Below are 21965 nucleotides of genomic sequence, written 5' to 3'. Positions count from 1 at the left end.
GAATTATCTCTCCAGTCCCAGTTTGTTTCTTGAGACAAGATCTTATATATTCTGGACTGGCCTTGAACTTGCTGTATAGTCAAGGATGACCTAGAACTTTTGAGCCTCAGGCTTCTACCTCTACTTTCCATCCCAAGTGCTGGGATTTACAGGTGTGCACCACCACACCAGGTTTATGTGGCGCTCAAACCCAGGGCTTCATGTATTCTAGTAAGCACTCTATTCACTGAGCTATGGACATCCCTAGCCTCTCTCTCATGTCTGTTTTTAATCACCGTGTTTTTGTTTGTACGTTTCAAACAGAATTACAGGATGCCAGCACCTTTCTGTCTTTGGAATACAGCATAGGACTGGCTAGCCAGGCATGTTGGAACATGCCTGTAATCCTAGCACTTGGGAGACTGAGGCAAGAGGATCATGAATTCAAAGTCAGCTTGGGGCTACATAGAGAGACCCCGCCTTAGAAACAATAAAATCTGGAATAGGTTGTTGTTATCAGGCAGTCTCACTGGGGGTGAAGGGCCAGCCTTAGGAAGCTCAGTCACAGAGTGCCAACTCCTCCCTGGTCCTTGACTGGGGAAGGAAACTGTGTGGAGGGGAAAGGCTGGATGAGTCTGTCCCTGCTTAGGCTACAGAGAAGGGAATCCCTGTCCACCTGAGTCTGTGCACCTATAAAGGTGCTCCCCAAGAAGTTCAGAAATGGGAGCATGAGGAGGGTTCATGCGGTGCCACAAGCATGAGTAGGGCTGGGCAAAGTGAGGTGCCTAAGCTGGAAGGCTGCAGTGGCCAGGGATGGGAGTCAACAGCTGCCTGGTGATAGAGATGGCCCCCATCCTCTAAAGTTCCCTACTCTTCACCTACAAAAGGCCTGGGTATCAGGTCCATTGAGTCCTTCTGGGGCTTCGCTTTTTTCTGTGCCGTCCCCTGTACTCTACATCTCCACAGGTTGGGCTGACAATGGCTATCCCACATTCCTGAGTATCTCCCTACCCTTCTGGCCAGCCCTGCTTCACAACCCGTGACCAGACACTGGAAGGAGGCTGGTAAAGACTGACCTGCAGGTGCTTATGCCTCGCTCCCCACTGGGGAAACTCCCGTCCCAGTCCCCACTGCTGGGAGTGTTGGATGGGCCAGGTGAGCGGGAGCTGGAGCCACTGGAGAAATCAGAGATGTGTGGGAAATCCTACAGGGGAAGGAGAGAACAGTGAGCAGAGGTGAGAGAGGAAGGGAGCCTTATCTCTGGCAGCTAGGGTGGAGTGGTCTCCGTGTGTCTACACTTCAGAGTCACTTTCTCAGGGTCACACAATATCCACTCTGCCTCCTCCTCCTTTTTCCTAGTGGAGTGTCTTTGGGAAAATTCAATCTGAGCTGACTGTGTGGCTCAGTGACAGTTCATTTGCCTAGTGTGTGTGAGGCCCCAGGGGTCTATCCTCAGTATAACAAAGGAGAAAAGAGTGAAAAAGGAAATTCAACTCCTATCTTAGCTGTGTCAGGGGTTAGCTTTGCTTTAGAGGTCTTCCCTCTTCTGGGCCTCAGTTTCTCAATTTGTAAAATGGAGATACTAAGCTACATAGGTACATTGGAACTGTCTGTGGAACCATCAGTTGGAGTTAGTACTCCAAGGCTTTGGGGAGAACCAGGAGCTGGTGCAATTGGGCAGTCATCTTAGCACACTGGGCCAGGAAGATGAAAAGGTTCTAGAACATCCGGAGAATCTACCTGGCAATTTGTCAACTGCCTGGGCCAACCAGTGCCTATCAAGTCGGGTGTTCTAGACCCATTTCAGAGATGTGGAAATTGAAGCTTAGAGGGGGACAGTGCTGCAGCTGAAGTTACACAGCTGGCAAGCGGCAGGATCAGTAGCCAAACTTCCCCAGCAGCCTCCCCTGTCCACAAGAGCCACAGAAGGCTCTGCCGTGCTTACCTGTGGCCCTGGAGGTGAGGGGCTCATCGCCAGCTGCACCTGGAGTGCCATGGGGGCAGCCAGGACAGGAGGCTGGGGGGCTGGCGACATGCTGAGGGGTGGGCTGAGGAGGGCGCCCTGCGCGTGGGGGGGCAGTGGCAGCTGCTGGTGCAGTGAGGGGCTGAGCGGGAAGGAAGGTGGTGGTGGGGACGTGCTGAGGCCTGGCAGCAGTGCTTTGGAGCCCAGTGTCCTGGCGAGGCTGGCAGGAGAGGCCCCGCTGCGGAAGGCCTGCAGGTCGGAGGGCGTCAGGAAGGAAGCCAGGCCGGGCATGGCATACATGGGCTGCTTGGGTGGAAGCATTTTGGCTGGTGGGTTCACCTGAGCACTCTTGGCCTCACCTTGGTCCGGGGGGCTCTGGAAGGAGATGAAAGGCAGGGATAAACCAGAGCCTGGGTTGTAAGAGCAGGTATAGCTTGTACGGTCTCTGGGTGGCTCTTCCTGCTAAGGGGCAGGATGTGAACCAACCAGCCATAACTATGCAGGGGCATTGGAACATTTAGCTTTGCTTAGCCACACAGGCCCATCTTTATCCTCATGTGGCCTCACGCTTCTTGCTGGAAGGAGATGAAAGGCAGGGATAAACCAGAGCCTGGGTTGTAAGAGCAGGTATAGCTTGTACGGTCTCTGGGTGGCTCTTCCTGCTAAGGGGCAGGATGTGAACCAACCAGCCATAACTATGCAGGGGCATTGGAACATTTAGCTTTGTTTAGCCACACAGGCCCATCTTTATCCTCATGTGGCCTCACGCTTCTTGCCCCTGGCAGTGCAGCCAAGCCTAGCAATGAGCCAGGCTGCTTACACCCCTCCCAGCCTCTCCCTTCTGCTCATTCAGTTCCCTCTACTGTGAGCACCCATCTGCTTGGCCTTTCATAGCCCAACCCAGGTATCATCTCCTCTGCCAGCCTCTAGGACAACACTTCACCTCTCTCTCTGGGCCATAGGCACCTCTCTGCTGCCCACCAGTGTGGACAGAGGGCAGAAGTTGTGGTCAGGAACAAAGACTGGCAAAGCTGGGTTTGAACCTAGAACAGCCACTCAAATGGCCAATTCCTGGCACATTGCCGAGGCCCTCTGAGCACTAGGTTCTTGCTGGAAGAATCCAATGAACTGAGATACACAAAAGGCCTGCCGCAAGGGCCTCGTACACTGGAGGTGTTGGTAGAAGTGACCTACAAGTGTCTCCCATCCTCTCCAAAGTCTGGTGCTGGCCATTCCCATGGGCCTCAGCTCTTTCTCCATCCCTCCTCCAGTGGTCCACTGTCTTCAGGGCATTACTAGGGATTCTGTTACCTTAGAGACGAGGCTAGCTCTGTAGGCTGCCAAGGCTTTCAGGTACTCCTTCTTGGCCGCTTCGGTCTTCCTTTTATAGGCCTGAAAGATCCGAGACATGGGCAACTCTGGGAAGAACGTCACAGAGGAGTCACAGTGCAGAGGCTGGGATGACAAGCAGGGGTTCCAGGACCATATGCAGCCAAAAGTGGTGGTGCTGGAAGCTGGGTCCGTCACTCACTGGCCTCTCTCTTTTGGGAGTGTGTAGGGCAGGCTACACCCCAGTTTCTCAGCCATGCTTCTGGGTACTTTACCTCTCTGGGCCTCCAGACTACTTGTGTAGACACAAGTGAATACAGAGCGACAAGTCCCCTGGGGGCCCTTCTTCCAGCCCAGCTGTGCCAACTTCTTTTTTTTTTAAGTTTTATTTATTATTTTTATTTTATGTGTATAAGTGTATTGCCTGCACATATGTAAGTGTACCTGTGTTGTGCAATGTCCACAGAGGTCAGAAAAGGGTGTTGAATCCCTTGAAACTGGAGTTATGAATGGTCGTTATCTACCTTGTGGGTGCTAGGAATCGAACCTGGTTCCTCTGCAAGGGCAATCAGTGCTCTTAACCCCTGAGCCATCTCTCCAGTCCATGTGCGGACTTCTTGATGTTGGACTGTCTTTGCATTCTGCATGATTCCTATTTGTTCTGAGTATCTTAGTCTGAATTCATATTGCTAATATTGCCATTATTAACATGTTACTTACATGTTACTGTAGGAACAGCCCCAGTCTGTTCACATTCCCTCTGTCCATGCCGTTTAAGTAGTGCTTTCCCATAATGACTTGGTGCTCAGCCTTGGACTTTCTTTGGTCAATGAGTTAAGAACAAATGTAATGAACAGAGTCTTGAGAAATGCTTAGACTTTGGAATGGCTGCTTCTTTCTCTAGAAACTCTGAGCTGCTCTGTGAACTAGCCTGGCTAGCCTCTTGGGCTATGAGACACACATGACCTGGGGTGCCCCAATGCTCTAGCTGATCACCACATGCCTTCTAGAAGAAGAGCTGCCAAGTGTGTTGCAGTTGAATGCAGGATCACGGACAGCTCCCACCAAGTGTTGCAGGTGAACCACCCAGCTGAGCCCAGCACAACCCATGGGCACGCTGAACTAAAGTGGGACTAGATGGCTGTTGCTTTAAGCCGTTGAGCTTTTGGACTGTCCACTATTTATTCAAAGCTAAGCTTCATTACACTTTTGTGTCTGGGTTGTGCTGCATATACGGACTTCTTAAAGTTCTAGTTCTGATGACTTGGAAAAACTTTTCCATCAACCAAGTAGGCTCAGAATGTTTTTAGGTGAAGTAGGCTTTTAAGCACTTGTTTCCTATAATTTCCTCCAACCAGCTCCTTTGCTTATTATTATATCATTAGTAAAACAGGAATGCAAATAAAATTTCCTAATATGATTTTTAAAATGGATGCCAGCTAAAAGTCAGCCTTATACCAAATAGTGAAACCTAGGAAGCAATGCAAAGACCACTGTCCCCACCATTAGCATCACCACTGTTCTCATTCTCCGACAGGGTGTCCTATGTAGTCCAGGCTGGCTCAAACTCACTATGCATCCTGGGCTAGCCTCAAGCTTGAGATCCTGCTGCTTCTAACTACATGATGTACCACCATGCCCGGCTTTTCCCACCATTAGTTAATGTCTTTTTCAATAATAGTTACTGTGACTGGGAAAAGGGGGAAAAAGAATTATAAGAATGGGAAACGAAGAGACATGGCGCACACCTTTAATCCCAGCACTTGGGAGGCAGAGGCAGGCGGAGCTCTGTGAGTTCAAGGCCAGCCTGGTCCATATACCACATAGTGAGTTCCAGGACAGCTGGGGCTACAGGGAGACCCTGTCTCAAAAACACCAAAAAAAAAAAAAAAAAGAAAACTAAGATAATATTATTATCATCTTCACTGTGGAATATACAATATACATGTATAAATTCATAAATACATATGTATGTACATGTTCTTTTTTTAAAATTTTTTTATTTTATGTGTATGCATGTATTGCTTGCATGTAGGTAAGTGCACCTGTGTCGTGCAATGCCCACGGAGGACAGAAGAGGCTGTCAGATCCTCTGGAACTGGAGTTACAGACAGTTGTTAGCTGCCATGTGGGTGCTGGGCTTCAAACCCGGGTCTTCTGCAAGAACAGTCAGTGTTCTTAATCGCTGAGCCATCTCTCCAGCCCCATATATGTTCTTCTTAACCCAAACACCAGGGAACTATTTGAAAACTGACTAGAAATTATAACTTAGCTAGATAGTTATAGCTATCTATAACTATATAGATAGTAGTTACAAAATAAATTCTTAACTTTTAAAATTAAATTAATTTTTTAAAATTCAGGGTCTCGTGTATCCCTAACTAGCGTAAGACTCTGCCTGCCTCTACTTCCAGAAAGTTCTTAACTTTTTACTGTATCAACAACAAGATGCTAGAAAAGTGGGGAAGGCATGTTATTTGTGATGCATTAGGAGAGATATATCAAGATTTTAGAGGGAAATAATAAAAAAAAAAACAGTAACAGAAAAGTCAACAGAAGTAAATTTTGAAAATTCAGAAATAGGGTTGGGATGGGGCTTGGTGGTAGAGCACTTGACTAGCATGTTCAGGGTTCTGAATTTAATTCCCATCATTCCCCCCAAATCAGAAATAGCATGGATGCAGGAGGTCAGATCTCAGTGACCTTCCCTTGCTCCTGACTATGCTGGATGACGTCACAGCCGGCATCTGTGGGAAGGGCCTCCAGGGACACAGCACCTGGAGTCACCAGCCCCAGAGACGGTGCTCAAAGGGAGGGGATGTTTCACCCTGAAGCATGCATGAAGGAAAGGGGTCTTCCGAAAGGGAGCACATGCCAAGAAAACAACAGGAAAGAACCACAGGTCTAGAGCGGAAGTTGGCGGCATCCTGCCAGCCCTTCTGGCCTTTCCCACCACAGTGCGAGCACAAGTAGCCTCCAGGGCCAACAGGTACGTAGTCTGACCAGAAATGCAGGAGGATTACCTTCCCCTGGAGCAGCTCTCAATCAGTGGCTGACAGAGCTGGGGTCCACTCTGTGGTGCAGCTCAGGTGGCGGGGGTCGATGCTGGCTCTGGAGCGCCCGCTAGCCACAGTGGGAATTCTCTGGCAGTGGACTCCGGTTATCTACTCTCTCTCCCTGCCTCATCTCTCTACTCCCTTCCAGCCGCTCTTAGGCCACCTCCCAAATAAACTACAGACTCTGGACTATTCCGCAAATGCCTTACATTGTCAAGTAGGATAACGGATGCACTTCAGTAAAACCAGTGATTCGTGTCTCTGTCCCCAGACTGCTACTATCCTGTGTGTCCCATTCCAGTAAATGGCATTTCCGGAATCTCCTGCTTACAGAGGACCTGGTCTACTCCACCTGCCGGCGTGCAGCAGGACTGGATTCCTCTGCTTCCCCAGCAATGTCCCCACTCCTGTGCAGGCCTGCAAAGCCCTGCCTGCCTCTCCAGCTCCATCACTGCCACGTGAGTCCTCATCACCTCCATTCGGCCACTCTAGGCTCCTAGTACCATGTACATCCCGGTTCTTTCCTTCTCTGGCTTTTGTCAGCATGGTGCCCCCACCCCAAGTCCCCCCTCCTCCATGGAGCTAACCCTCCAGTCTCACCTGGAGACCTGATATCCACTCCAGGGTTGTGTCCTTTCTCCCTCTTTTTGCTTCCATGCACACTCCCGACCCACAACATTGCACCACTAGGATTTTACACTTATTGTCTGCTTATTGGGTTACTATCTGTTATGCCAACGGCCCAGTTGACCTTCCTGGTTCTACAGCCTGATCAAGTCCTGATGCCAGCCTCACTCTCAGTGCTGACCTTGAGCAAGGCCCTTAGCCTCTTGCTGTCTCCACCTCTTCCTATCAAAATAGGCTAGTGTGGATGGAGACTCCCTAGGGTCTTGGAAGGATGCAGTGAGGTCATGGAAGGAGCCTCTCCGCCCTCCACCATGTGCTCAGCCAAGACATGCTCTGAGGCTGGTAGTCAGTAGATAGGGAAGCCAAGGCTCAAAGAAATGAGGTACTCCTGAGAGATGCATTTGCAACTACGTGAGCCCCCCTCCCCAACCCCATCTCATCCCCCTGGAGGCCTTCAGAGAAGCTGGCCACAGGGCCTGAGAGAGAGAAAGGAAAGAGTTGGTGGTACTAGATGGAGAGGGAGAGAGATACTTGCTCATTTATAGACAGAGAAGTAGAGATCCACAATAGTTAAGTCATGAGTGAACAGTGCTGGGGGGGGCGCATCAGGAATGGAAGGAACTCAGATTCCTAGCTTACAGATGGGCAAACAGGCCTAGAAAGCCCCCTGCAGAAGCCTCTGGTCCCACAGGTTGGGCCTGACATCATACCCTGGGCTCTAGAGTCCAAAGTCTCAGGGACAGCTCAGAGAGGCGCCAGGCTCACCTGCTTCTGCTCCTCTCCTAGGCTGTCCCACATGGAAGCCACGATTTTGGACACGTCCCCGAAGGTGGCACTGGGATTCTGGCCCTTGATGGCAGCCTGAGTATCTCTGAAGAAGAGAGCGTAGGCTGACACGGGCTTCTGAGGCTCATTGGGGTCCTTCTTCTTCTTCTTCTTTGGGTTCTTGGCCTTTTTTCCTGGGTCTGTTGAGGGTCTCTTTTCTCCAGAGATCTATAGGGCAAGAGGAGTCAGAAAACCACAGAAAGTCAAGGGCCTCGTGCCAAAGGTGACCCCAGCCAACCTTGGGCCAGGCTAGGGTTTTCTTAGCAGCTTACTTAAGACTTGTCTAGCCTAGCTCTCTCCCAGGCAGTGACAGGGATGCTTCATGAGGTCCTCATACCCAGGCAGCTTGACCTGTATTGTCAGATTAACCACACATTTGGGCAGGGGAGACAACAGACAAATAGACATGCAGTTATATACATACAGATAGACACAGACAGACAGATGTACATATACATACATTTAGGCAGAAATAGACACATACACACAGAGATACCGAGACACATACAGACACAGACAAACGGAAGAGCAACACACACCTATTTACAGAGACACAGGTTCCCATAGACAGACAGATAGACCCCGAGTCACACATAGACAGACAGACAGATACACATGTTTTGAGCAGTAGCCTGAGGTATAGGTTCATGGAGAACATCACCATTGTGGAGTCAATTGGGAGACTCTTGGCAGTCCCTGGAGACTGCTGAGCTAAACTGGGAACTTGCCAGAGGCTAGCCTAAAAAGCAACAGGTCCATCACACTGGGACTTTCTACCATTCCTGGTGGACAGAAAACATCTGCATTTCTATCACTTTAAAATTTAACTCTGTGAGTTCAAGGCCAGCCTGGTCTATATAGCGAGTGCCAGGCCAGCTGGGGCTACAGGGAGGCCCTGTCTCAAAAAGACCAAAAAAAATTTTTTTAACCCCCCCCAAATTTTTTCTTCTGTTTTTCTATCATCTTTCACCCCAAGTTAACATCTGCCTTTGCAGAGTTCTAAAGTCTCTTAATCAACAATGATTAATGAATCAAAACATAGGCCCAAAACCAGGCATGGAGGCTTTATCTGTAATCTGTATTATAATCCTAGTACCCAGGAGGCTGAGGCAGGAGGAGCAAAAGTTCAAGGCGAGCCTGGGCAACATCTAGAGACCTTGTTTCACTAAATGGAAAACAAAAAGCCCACAGGTTCAGTCTCCTAGACAGGTGTTCTTGTTACCTGTTAGACCATCACTAGGTCTGAAAGATTAGGACAGTGCAGTGTCTGGAGTATGTTTCTGGGTCTATGTGTGGCTTATTTTCAACTGTATTACCCCTAGCAATCATAAATAATCTCCAACTAATACCCCTGGTTATAAAAATTGTGGGTTCCCTGGGACCTTTAAGGTTGGGAAGGGGTGAGGCTAACATGGCTGCTATCCTGTCAGGGGCCCTGCCTGGACAGATTCTAGGACCACGGTCCCAAACACACCTGACTCAGGGTTTCCAGAATGGGGAAGAGCTGGGATGCTTTCCAAAGACCCCAGTAGTTCTCTGTGGGGACACTTAGGCTACACAGGTACTAGGGCCTTTGGTCCAGAGCCTTGGAGTAAGGTCTGAGGCTGTGTGTGCCAACAGGATGAAGGTGGCATGACGGATTGACAAGATGACCTGGGTCAGTGAATAGACTCATATCTCATGCCTGAGGGACAGGAAAGCCTGGTAGGACCGGTGACAACACTGTCTCAGAGTCTCCCCTGGGGCCTCTCCAGGCTTCTATCCTGGAAGATGAGGTAAGATGAGGACTGAAGATTGATCTCTTTGTATATGTGTGTAAAGTTACATGTGTGTGTGTGTGAATATATGGGTGTGCACTTGATTGTGGGGGCCAGAGACCAACTTTGAGTGTTGTTCTTCAGGCATCACTCGCCTTGGTTTTTGAGACAGGGTCTCTCAGTGGCCTGAGGGCTGCTCATTCAGCTAGGCTGGCTGGTCAGCAAGCCCCAGGGATCCTCTCTGGTGCTGGGACTCAGACCTCATGTTTGCACAGCAAGCACTTTACCAGACTGCACTGCAGCCACCTGAGACTAAATCCTGGCTGTGTGGTACTGGATGTTACTTAACTATTCTTTGCCTCAGTATACCCATCTGCCAAATGGAGATAATGACTAGTTCCTGCTATGCAGGACTACATGTGTACTGGGCCTGTGGGTATTTTAGAAGTGTTTAATATGGTTTTTTGGTGTTTTTTTTTTTTTGAGACAGGATCTCATGTGGTCCAAGATGGCCTCAAATTTGCTATGTAGTCTAGGATGACCTTGAACTTCCAATCCTCCTGCCTCCATTTCCTGAGTGCTGAGGTTACAGGCATGAACCACCACATTTAATTTATGTGGTGCTGGGGACTGAACCCAGAACTCAGTGCATGCCAGGCAAGTACCTTAACAACTGAACTATCTCTCCAGACCATAGAAGTGTCTGTTAAATAAAAATTAAAACAGAAACTATCCCCAGGGCTGGGGATGTAGCTTGGCGATAGAGTGCTTGCTTAGCACACACAAGGACTTAGGTTTAATGCCCAGGAATGTGTGGAAAGAAGGAAAAAGGGAAAGAGGAAGGGAGGGAAGGAAGAAGGAAGAAAGGAGGAAGAGAGGCAGTTAAGAAGGAAATCATCCCCACATGGCCTGGATGCAGGCCCAGTTATCCTGAGATAAAGCTGGACCAGGATGAGGGGAGGTACAAGCACCCTGCTCAGGTCAGGGCCTCCTGCCATGGACACTGTGGCTGAGTGTTGGACCACTGCAGGGCCACCATGTGCCCACAGGAGGGTCTCCAGCACATCCAGTAGCCATAGCCTCTGTTCCCAAGGCCCCAGGTGCTATCCCTTTGGCCACAGAACAACCTGCTGACTCAGTTTCCAGCAAAGGGCCAAGCCTCCCTTCTAGTCTTTTCCAGAGGGACATATCCTGGCAGAGCCCCTCCTCCACTGAGGAGGGAACCTTGAAGTGAGGCCCCTCCACTCCACGCACCTTGAAATGAGCATCTGACTCCTCCTCCTGTGTGGAACTAGACGGAGAGGGAGTTGCTGACTTGCTCCCTGGGGGTGATGGGGAGCTGTGGGCGATGCTGCTCCGGATGCCCATCTGGGAGATGAGTTGGGACTGGCTGAGGGCAGTCATGTGGCTGGCTAACATCGCTGGGCGGCCCAGCAGGGGCCCTGGCCGGCCTGAGTCGTAGGCAGCCACCTCTGAGTGGACCATCTCCTGGATCTGAGAGAGAACAGGGCACTGGGTTAGAAGGCTCTGTCTTGCTGCACCTCCTCTTAGGCTCAGGGAGGGCATGTGGGTGACAGGTGGCAAGTGGCCAGTTCCATGCTGGGCTGTGCCTTGCTCATATGAGTATCCCCACAGGAGACTGTCAAACTGGAGTTCCAGTCTCCCTGACCTCTGTGTGATCTGGAGCTCCCATGAGACCTTTAGCCTCCTTGGCAGTTTACCACTCTCTTGGTACCCACCCTGGGCAGATGACTAGCACTGCAGCTCTTACTAAAGCTCAGTCCAGCTGTGAATGGATCATCTTACAATACTGAGCTTCCCTCCTAAACACATCTTTGCCTTGATTCCCTGTGCAATAAACAGTGCCAAATGGTGTAGATGTCAGATGCTGACTTTTGAATCCTGGTTATTCCCCCTTGCCAGGTGGGTGACACTGGCCCAAATGACTTGACCTCTCTGTGCCTCAGTTATAAGATCATTAAGGACTAAATGTACCCAGCACAAAGTAAGATCTGTATGGTATAAGTCTGTTAAATGCATCAAATAAATAAATCTCTTGATACTATTTAGCATTGTTCTTTTTCTTTTCTTTTTTTCTTCTTCCATCCCTCCTTCCCCTCTCTCCCTTCCTCCCTCTCTCTCTTTCTTACTTTTTGAGACAGGTTCTCCCTGTAGCCTCAGATGGCCTAAAACTCTCCATGTAAACCAGGCTGGCTCAATCTTAGAAAGATCCACCTGCCTCTGCCTCCCAAGTGCTGTGATTAAAGATGTGTGACACCATGCTCAGCTGAGTCAGTAATTTTTGGAATACAAGAAAACTACTCATTTTACACATAAGCATCCTCAATGTAAGCACATATTTAGAATAGTGTGTACTCTTAAAATTATTTATTGGGGGTTGGAGAGATGGCTCAGCAGTTAAGAACACTGGCTGTTCTTGCAGAAGACCCAGGTTCGAATCCCAGCACCCACATGACAACTAACAATTGTCTCTAACTCCAGTCCCAGGAGATCCGACAACCTCGTGGGCATTGCACGACACGGGCAATACATGCATACACATAAAAATAACAAATAAAATTAAATTAAAAAGAAAAGTAAATTACTGCCCTGGAATATTAAAAAATTATTTATCTTTATTTTATGTGTATGAGTGTTTTGCCTGTACATATGTAAGTGCACCACATGCATGCAATGCCCGCAGAGGCCAGAACAGGGTGTCAGGTCCCCTGGAACTGGAGTTACAGAAGGTTGTTAGCCGCCATGTGAGTGCTGGGAACTAAACCTGGGTCCTCTGCAAGAGCAGCCAGCGCTCTTAAACACTGAGCCATCTCTCCAGTCTCAAGAGTAGTGAGTACTCTTGACCCAAACATAAACACAGAAGTGCTCTTCAGCAAGGCTTACCAACTGGAATATTATTAGAATTCTTTTGTATTTCCTCTACATTTGTTACTTATCCTATCTAATTTCTAATGTTAAATGCCTGCAGGTGCCTCTCACTTTTTCTTTCCTTTTTTGATTTATTTATTTTTATTTTATGAGTGTCATGCCTGCATGTATGTAAATGCTCCCATGTTGTACAACGCCTGCAAAGAACAGAAGAGGATGTTTATTTTCCTGGAACTGGCATTATGAACTGTTGTTAGCTTCCATGTTGGTGCTGGGATTTGAACCTGGGTCTTCTGCAAGAGCAGTCTGCAAGAGAGCTGGCTCATTAGCTGTTACCTAATGAGCCATCTCTCCAGCCCTGTCACGTTTTTTCCTTTAAGCAAGCTAATGGGCTTTCAATTTTATGTGGGTTCTTTATCTTTTCCTTAAAAGAATCAGATCTCACCAGCATATGCCTGTAATCCCAGGACAGCCTGAAACCCCAGGACAGCCTGGACTATTAGTGAGAGTCTGTCTCAAACAAAAAACTCAGATCTCAAATTTATCTCTTCTGCTTCTCTGTTTTTTAATTCTTTTTTTTTTGAAAAAAGATTTGAATTTATTTTTATTTATGTATATGAGTGTTTTGCCGCTATGTATGTATGTGCACCATGTGTGTGCCATGTGTGTGCCTGGTGCCTGAGGAGTCTAGAAGAGAGTGTCAGGTCCCCTGGAACTGGAGTTATGGGTGGTTTTGAGCCACCTTGAGGATCCTGGGAACTGAACCCAGGTCCCCTGCAAGAATAGCAAGTGCTCTTAACCTCTGAGCCATCTCTCCAGCCCATTTTCTGATTCTTTAATATTTCATTTTATCTTTGTTACTCTCTCCTGCTTTATAAAGATTATTCTTGCTTTGCCCTCAAAATTTTAAATTTTATTTATTCCCCTACCCCTTTTTATTGGTTCTAAGACGGTTTGGGCTAGGGAAATGGCTCAGTGAGTAAAGAGCTTGCTGTGTAAGTATAATGACCTTGGTTCAGATCCCCAGTACCCATGTAAAAAGCATGTATATGTGCATCTGTAACCCCAGTGGCAAGGGGTGGAAGGTTGGGGGTATAGGAAGGTTTGGAGGTGTTTGGAGGAGGTGGAGACAAGTCGATCCTAGGATCTTGCTGGTTAGCCAGCCTAGCTGAAATTGCAAGGTTTCAGAGCTCAGTGAGAGATCTTGACTCAAAACTGAGGGCAAGCCTGGAGAGATAGCTTAGTGGTTAAAGTGCTTGCCAGGCAAATAGGAGGACCTAAGTTTGGACCTCCAGAAACTCATATAAATGCCAGGTGGAATTCCAGCCTCAGAAGGTGGAGACTGGATCCCCAGAGTAAGCTGGCTAGCAGGATTAGCCATATTGGTGTGCTCTGGGCTCCACTGAGAGACCCTGCCTCAGTGAATAAGATGCAAGAGCGATGGAGGACGAGTCCCACTGTCAGGCTCCAGCTTCCACATGAACACTCACACATATCCATATGTACTCACAAACATGTGCCCCACACATGCAAACATGGGTACACATGCATGCACACACATGAAAATAGGAAAGAGAGCAATAGAGAAAGGACACCCAATATGGACCTCTGGCCTCCACATACCCATTGCATGCAAGAGTGTACACACACACACACACACACACACACACACACACACACTATCCCTTCTATACACATAATTTAAAACTAAGCCATTAAAAACTTTTTGATGCTACAAAATTTCCTCTTGAGTATTTCTCATAGGTTTCAATGTGTAAGATTTTTGTTACTATATAGATATTTAATTTTTAAATTTTTCTTTGCCCCAGGAGTTTTAAAGAAGAGTTCAACAATTTCTAAGTGGTTAATTTTGTTTCTTTTCACATTGTCTCTAGTAATAGAAATCATCCAAGAATGTGCAATGTACCCTCTGTATCTCTGAGAATTTGTTAGGGTTTTCTTTGGGACCCAAATATAATCAGATCTTTACATATTCTAAAGAACTTATGGACAAATGGCATGCTGTGGTCAGGTGTATTATGTGATTAGCAGTGGTTGAACTCTTTAGACCCCATCCTTAACTTTGGCTCTCTAATCTCACATGGGACTGTCTTGCTCAGGACTTTAAAATTTTTTTCAACTTGTGACCCCTTTACCATTCAATAAACTTTTACATGACCCTGGATATACATACAGCTAAATAAAAATAGCTATACAAATCAAACATTTACCAATAATAAAGTGTAAGGGAATTTATTTGAAAAAGTCTTTGGTATACTTGTAACATTACCATTTATTAAAGATGAAAGCAATTTTGCAAACTAATGAGATAGATTGCTCATTTCCTTTTACATAAAAATTAAATCTTGGCTGAATATATGATACTGCAGAATTTAGATCATCTTCAATATTTTTCAGAGTTGATCAATATTTTGATTTTATAATTGTCAATGCTGAGAACTCTACATAAATATGTAGCATAAAATGGCAGAAGTACATTTAGGGTCATTTCAGACGTGGTTGGAAATCCTGTTCTAACACTAAGTCAAAATTCACTGAACATTTTTTTATGAAGCTCAATTCGGGTATTCAAATAACAATTTTCAAAAATCATACATTTTAACAAAATACAATCCCAAGATGTACTAATTTAATGCCTAGATGAGGAAGATGGTAGGAAAATATTGTCTTAGTTTTCCACAATTAAACCATTTTTACATTCATTTGTGTGTGTGTGTGTGTGTGTGTGTGTGTGTGTATGTGTGCGTGTGCGTGTGCGTGTGGAAGTCAGAGGACAACTTGTGGGAGTCAGTTCTCTCGGTATCCGTTGCCAGGCTTGAAGGCAAGTCCCTTTTCCCTGCTGATTCATCTTGCAGACTCCCATTATGCTTTATAGGAGAAGAAAATTGTATGTGTACAGCAGAAACACTGCAGTTCATAATATGTGATGGTTTTGAATCTGGAGCAAGGTGTTTCAGGAGGTGTTTGTTGGTACTGATGGTGTGACAGCACACACACTCCTGTGTGTTCAGAACCCAAGGCCACATGGATAAACTAGGCCAGAAAGTCCTTGGATTCATCACACATTTGATTCTGAATTACATTTTGGCCGTTGCACATTCAGACACCTTTTATTCTTGCCAACGTTCTCCCCATATTCAGTCATTCTTGCAGAGCAAATGGTCTGACCCACTGAGCCATCTTCCCATCCCCAGATTAAAAAAATATTTTATTATTTTTATTTTATGTCTATGAGTGTTATGCCTGCATGTAGGTAAGTGCACCCTTGTTGTGCAGTGCCCGCAGAGAAGAGGCTGTCAGATCCCCTGGAACTGGAGTTATGGACAGTTGTTAGTTGCCCTGTGGGTGCTGGGATTCGAATCCAGGTCTTCTGCAAGAACAGCCAGTGTGCTTAACCACTGAATTATCTCTCCAGCTCCCCCAGCCCCAGATTTTAACTCATACTGGTGATACTATATTTTTTAACATTTTGGTTGTTAGCCTTAGCCTTTAACGGCTGCGCTATCCCTACAGCCCAATACTATAGTTTTTTAATCCACTGTTTACTTTTTAGTTAAACCCTTATTCAACATTGTAATATTGTGAATGCATGCTGTTTTTAAAATCATTTCTTCTCAAAAGTTTATATATTTTAACTATCAAATGACGCAGTTCTTGCATTAAATACATTCAACAACTTGATCCTTATTCATTCGATTCTGATTTTCTATTAACATTTACCTCGTGTCATATGTTATTTTTGATGTAGCTTTTTCAAATTAAGCAGTTTTACTTTTTTTTCCTTTTTTAGTTCAGAGGCATGTAGATCTAGGGCCAAGTTTCAGGCAGGAGCAGCTCTGCTGGCAGGGGCATTTGAAGGTGTCTAGACACATTTTCAGCTCTCACAACGGGCAGTGCTGCGGGCATCTAGTAGGTAGTGACCAAGGGTGCTGCTGACCTCCCCGCAACACACAGGATGGCCGCCCTCCGCCCTTGTCCCCCAGACAAAGATTTCTCTGTTACCAAATGTCTCTAGTACTGAGGTTGAACAGCTCCGCTTGTCAAGGAAAACCTCAGCTGCATGTGTCACATGCGTGTTGCGGGACTGAAGGTTCGATAGTCTCATGTGATTTGAAGAGTGTTCTAATTTAATGTATCTTTTTGCTGTTGTGGTCAGGGAATATGATTCCTAGATTGTTATGTTTTCAGAACATACTGAGGCTTCCATTACGCCTTAGGATAGAACCAATTTTTTAAAAATATTTTTTAGCCAGGCATGGTGGCGCTCGCCTTTAATCCCAGCACTCCCGGAGGCAGAGGCAGGCGGATCTCTGTGAATTCAAGGCCAGCCTGGTCTACATAGTGAATTCCAGGACAGCTGGGGCTACAGGGAGACCCTATCTCAAAAAAGACCAAAAAAATAGATATATTTTTAAAATTATTTTTATTTTATGTGTATGCATGCATTGCCTGCATGTAGATAAGTGCACCTGTGTCATGCAATACCCGCGAGGAGAGAAGAGGCCGTCTTATGGACAGTTGTTAGCTGCTATGTGGGTGCTGGGATTCAAACCCTGGTCTTCTGCAAGAGCAGCCAGTGTTCTTAACCACTGAGCCGTCTCTCTAGCCCCTGGATAGAACTAATTTTTGTAATTTCATGTATAACTTAATGATGGGGGCTGAAGGTAAATAAAGCTCAGGGTAGAGTGCTTGCCTAGCATGTGTGAGACTCTGGGTTTCAGTTTTTCAGCCTTTAGATGTCCCAGAACATGCTATCTTTATCATGGCTCCTCTTTATTCTTAAAATAAGCATCTTTGCCTCAATTAATGTTTCTGCCTTCCATCCTACTTTATTGGTTATCATAATTATTTTAAAAATATTTATTATTTTTATTTTATGCATGTGTGTAAGCGCACCTGTGTTGTGCAATGCCTGTGGAGTCAGAGGAGAGTGCTGGATTCCCCTGGAACTAGCATTATGGATGATTGTTAGCCACCATGTGGGTGCTGGGAATTGAACCCGGGTCCCCTGCAAGAACAACCAGTGCTCTTAACTGCAAAGCCATCTCTCCAGCCTATTATTACTTTTTTCTTGCATCATTTTAAGTGCACATCCTACAAACAGCACATAGGTGAGTGCTAGTCTCTGACCCAGTTCCCAATATATTGTGATACGTATCATTCTATTAATCACAGAAACTGAAAAACAGCCCTAAAAAGTGAACTTTTTTAAAAGCATAGATTTTATGACTGAATCTCTATATCTCTTCTTTTTGCTACCCCCAACAAGTACATACCTTTTCTTGAGTGTAGTTTTATTTATTTCTGGTTATTGTTGTTTATTTGTTTGTTTAGGCAGAGTCCAGGCTGGCTTTGAATCCTCCATCCTCCTGCTTCAGCCTCTTGGGTGCTGGAATTGCAGGTGTGCACCAGCATGCCTAGTTTTAAAGTTTTTTTGTTTGTTTGTTTGTTTGGTTTTTTTTTTTTTTTGGTCTTTTTGAGACAGGGTCTCCCTGTAGCTGGCCTGGAACTCATTATGTAGACCAGACTGATCTTGAACTCACAGAGATCTGCCTGCCTCTGTTTCCCGGGTACTGGAATTAAAGGCGTGCACCACCATGCTGGGCTTACCTTTTAAGTTTTAAACAAGAAATCAACATGATTTCCTCAAGGGCAAACTGGCAGCAAGGCTGTTAAGGATTGTTTGATTTTTTTCTCCCCAGCCACCCTCTGCAGAATTCCTCAATCACACATTTCTGTGATTTAATAACTTGCCAATACCAATCATGGAGTATACCGATCATGGTGTATGTTTTTAATTTTTGTGAGTCTGCTAAGTGTGAAATGCTCTCAGAGCTCTCCAGTTTGCGCTGTTCTGACTACTCATGAGATGGAGCACTATTCAGAAGTTATCTGGGCTGTTCTGTTGGTTTCTGCTTCTTTTGTTAGTGGGAGTGCTCCGTAGCAGGGCTCAACACTTAGTAAATGAAAGTGGGGATGTGACTTGAAGCCTTGGGTTCTATCCCCAGCACTTCATAAACTGGGAGTGGTTGTGCTTGTCTATAATCCCAGCACTTAGAAGGTGGAGGCAGGAGGATGGGAAGTTTAAGGTTACTCTTGGCTACACAGAGTTCAAGGCCAGCCTGGGCTAGAAACTCTAAAAGTCAACAGCAAAACAAATGAATTCACAATACCCAGCACATCACAGGTACACACATCTGCAGTGTAGCATACTCCTGCATAGTGGGTCTTCAATCTCTCACACTCTTCTCCCTTGTGTGCCGGTCATTCCTTTGAGGTATGTAAACCAGGTCCCTCTATACCTCACCTTCACTTTAAAATTGTCCATTTGTGCCAGGCATGGCAGTGCACCCTTTTAGTACCAGCACTTTGGAGACAGAGTCAGGCAGATCCTGTGAGTTCCAGGCTAGCCAAGGCTACATAGTGAAATCCTGTCTGAAAATTAAACAAAAACCAAAACAACAACAAAAAAACCCTCTGCCCATTTGATTATTGATCTTCTTAGGCGACTTTAAATAGTCTCATAATCTGATGATAATAATAGACTTTGTGTGTGTATGTACGTGTGCATGAGTGTGTGCGGGTACATGTAGAGGGTACAGAACAATTGTGGGGGTCATTCTTTAGGTGCTGAACACTTTGTTTCTTGAGACAGAACTTGCCAAGTGGCTAGGCAGGCTAGAATACACCTGCCTCCACCTACCCAGTGCTGGGATTATAAGAACACGCTATCGGGAGCTAGAGAGATGGCTCAGCAGTTAAGAGCACTGACTGCTCTTTCAGAGGACTGGGTCCCATTCCCAGCACCCACATGGCGCTAGAGAGATGGCTCAGCAGTTAAGAGCACTGACTGCTCTTTCAGAGGACCGGGTCCCATTCCCAGCACCCACATGGCATTATGAACCATTCTTAACTCCAGTTCCAGGGGAATCTGAAGCCCTCTTCTGACCTCTGAGGCATTGCACGACACGGGTGCACTCATATACATGCATGCAATACACGCGTACGTAAAATTTAAAAAAAAAAAAGAACACGCCATCATGCCCAGCTTTTAAAAATATGGGTTCTGGGGATGAAACTCAAGTCCTCATGCTTGCAAACACTTTATCAACTGAGCCATCTTCCCAGCCCCAATAATGGCTTTTGTTTGTTTGCTTTGGACACAGAGCCCTATAGCCCCAGCTTACTAGGAGCTAGCTGGTCAGACCAGGCTGGCCTGGATCTTACAGAGATCTGCCTGCCTCTGCCTCCTGAGTGCTGGGATTAAAGGTGTGCACCACCATGCCTGGCAATGATTTTTTTTTTTTAACTTCAAAGTTCCTTTGAAATGTAAAAAAAAAAAAAGCCGTATGATGTATGTCCCTGTAGAGGCAATAGTGTTAATTTTGCTGATATGTCACAGATTATTTTGAATGGAACATTTTCTCCTTTCTTCAGATAAATGGCATTTTCTACCATTATGTATCTGATTATTGCCTTTTTTTTCTAGCCTTCCCATTAAACACATATCAAATCATTAGGATCTTCTGTCTTTGCTCCTATTTTGAGCTTGGAGGTGGGGAGACAATCTCGAGCTGCTCTTTCCCTCTTTGGTTTTCACCGTGTTGTTCGGTATTTTCACTGGATTTTCAAACCAAACATCACTTATTTTATCTGGACAGTCTCTCTTGATTCTGAATTTTCCTGTCACGTGGACATACTATGTAACACTTGTTCTGAAGAAACCCCCTCCTCCCCCATTCCCATTTTCTGGAGTGGCACCCTCACAAGACATCGTCTTCAGACCAGGAGATTTCATACAGTTGCTCAGGGACTTTTCTTCATATTTCTAATTCCTCTAGCAAATGCTTACTGTGGTTCCTGAATATAGCGAAAGCCAAACATGCTTGGACGGCCTCTGGGAAGGATGTCAAGTTCTCTATGGAGCTCACTCCTGCTTACAGATGCTTCTCTACAAACCCTTGGCAGGCCTTTCAGAAACCGTGTTTGTGACAGACCCAGTGCTGAGCTCAGAGAACACCCAATCAAGGAGACAGACCTCTCCATATGGACAATATTTGACAGACTATTAGCAGATACATAACAATAACACAGGGGCACAGCCACTAAGCACACCGGACTTTCTAGGGTAGTTCATGAACTCCTTCGTAATCTCCCCAAAGTGAAAATGATGGCATATTTAGCAACTCTGAGTGCACTTCAAGGACTACTTGGCAGTGGCCTTGTAAAACATCAAACTAAGGCCAACAGTTCCTTTCCAGAGCTCCCTGAGCATTCAGAAGGCTGCTTCCTAGATGTGAGCACTCCTCTGCCATCCTCCTCCTGCCCTCACTCTCCTCTCCATCCTCTGCTGCCCCTCTCTCAGAGCCTCCCCTGGACCCTTGGTGGCTCACTATGTCAAGAGGGTCTGGTGCACAGCCTTGCTTAGGAGATGTCTGGAAACCAGACAAATGGCCTTCTGCTTCCTGCATGCAAACATATGGCCACCTCCTGGAAGCCACACCTGCCTCCTCTCCAGGAAGGAGGTATAGCCTTGCAAGCATAATGAGGCTTAATAAAGTCTCAGTGTTGTAGAACTGCAAGGAGCTTCACACACACACACACACACACACACACACACACAGCTGCAGTCTCCATGGGGAGCTCCCAGTGCTGAGAGCAATTCTCCCCAGGGACGGAGTGAGAAATCACACCTCCTCTCTGCTTCTAAAACTGATTCCCTCTCCTGCTTCCTCAGAGGGGGCCAGGGGACTCAGATATCCTTTACAGACTCAACCCTGCCTGGGGAATTGGGACTTTTTCTGTGGAAGTGACAGAGGTTCTTTTCTGCCATATTCTGTTGCTTAAGCCCCTGCCTGGGTTCGAGATAGTCCAAAGTTCCTCAAATCCTGAGCATCACCAGACTCCAAAGGGAGGTTAGAAGCTACCGGCCAGCATTTTATAATCTCTTCACAGTATCCAGACAGACTGGCATGGAAGACATTAGCGTCCTTGTCTGTAGAGGGTGGTAATAATAGTTACTACACCATATTTACTGCTGCATCAATGAGCACTCACCATGCACAGGCTCTGTCATGTGTGTGCATATGTGCATCGTGTGTGTGCATATGTATATCGTGTATGTAGGAACTGTGTACTAACACTGTACTGGGGTTCTGTGAATAACTATTTGTTGGAAATACTTCAACCTTCCAACATTCTATGAAAATGTTGAGACTCAGGGTGAAGTGGGGTCAAGTGACTGTCCCAGGATCCCATGGCTAGGAAGTAGAAAGCCAGAATTCCACCTGCCTGTTGCCTGTGATCTGTTGACTGTGGGTATCTGGAGCCCAGCAGCTCTGATTGGGGCACAGGGTGACAATGTGCCTGCCCTCCCAGGTAGGGAGCTGTGTGGACCAAACTGAGGGCTGACATTCTACATAGCAAAGCACATGTGAGTATCCAGTTGAGAAGTTTCCCTCTTCCTTTCCCATGAGCTTGCTCAAGGAGTGAGCTTAAACTGGGTGTCACTTGTGTTAC

The 21965-nt window shown here is 46.4% G+C and overlaps 1 protein-coding gene across 7 annotated transcripts in view; it reads right to left on the bottom strand.

The window, feature by feature from the left end:
• Tox2 (TOX high mobility group box family member 2) overlaps positions 1–21965 on the bottom strand; it is a 137309-nt gene that overhangs the window by 1449 nt on the left and 113895 nt on the right. For all 7 annotated transcript variants that reach the window (XM_008850994.2, XM_008850998.2, XM_008850993.2 and 4 more), the window contains 5 exons: positions 10791–11030; positions 7720–7947; positions 3254–3334; positions 1925–2317; positions 1056–1183 (listed from right to left, as the gene is read on the bottom strand). In XM_008850994.2, coding sequence (XP_008849216.1) covers positions 1056–1183; positions 1925–2317; positions 3254–3334; positions 7720–7947; positions 10791–11030 — 1070 coding nt within the window. The remainder of the gene's footprint in view (positions 1–1055; positions 1184–1924; positions 2318–3253; positions 3335–7719; positions 7948–10790; positions 11031–21965) is intronic.

The sequence above is a fragment of the Nannospalax galili genome, unplaced genomic scaffold (assembly GCF_000622305.1).
Source record: "Nannospalax galili isolate Female #2095 unplaced genomic scaffold, S.galili_v1.0 scaffold205, whole genome shotgun sequence".
NCBI lineage: Eukaryota > Metazoa > Chordata > Mammalia > Rodentia > Spalacidae > Nannospalax > Nannospalax galili.
The sequence above is the reverse complement of the archived record's forward strand: the minus strand, read 5'-3'. Positions and strand labels throughout refer to the sequence as shown.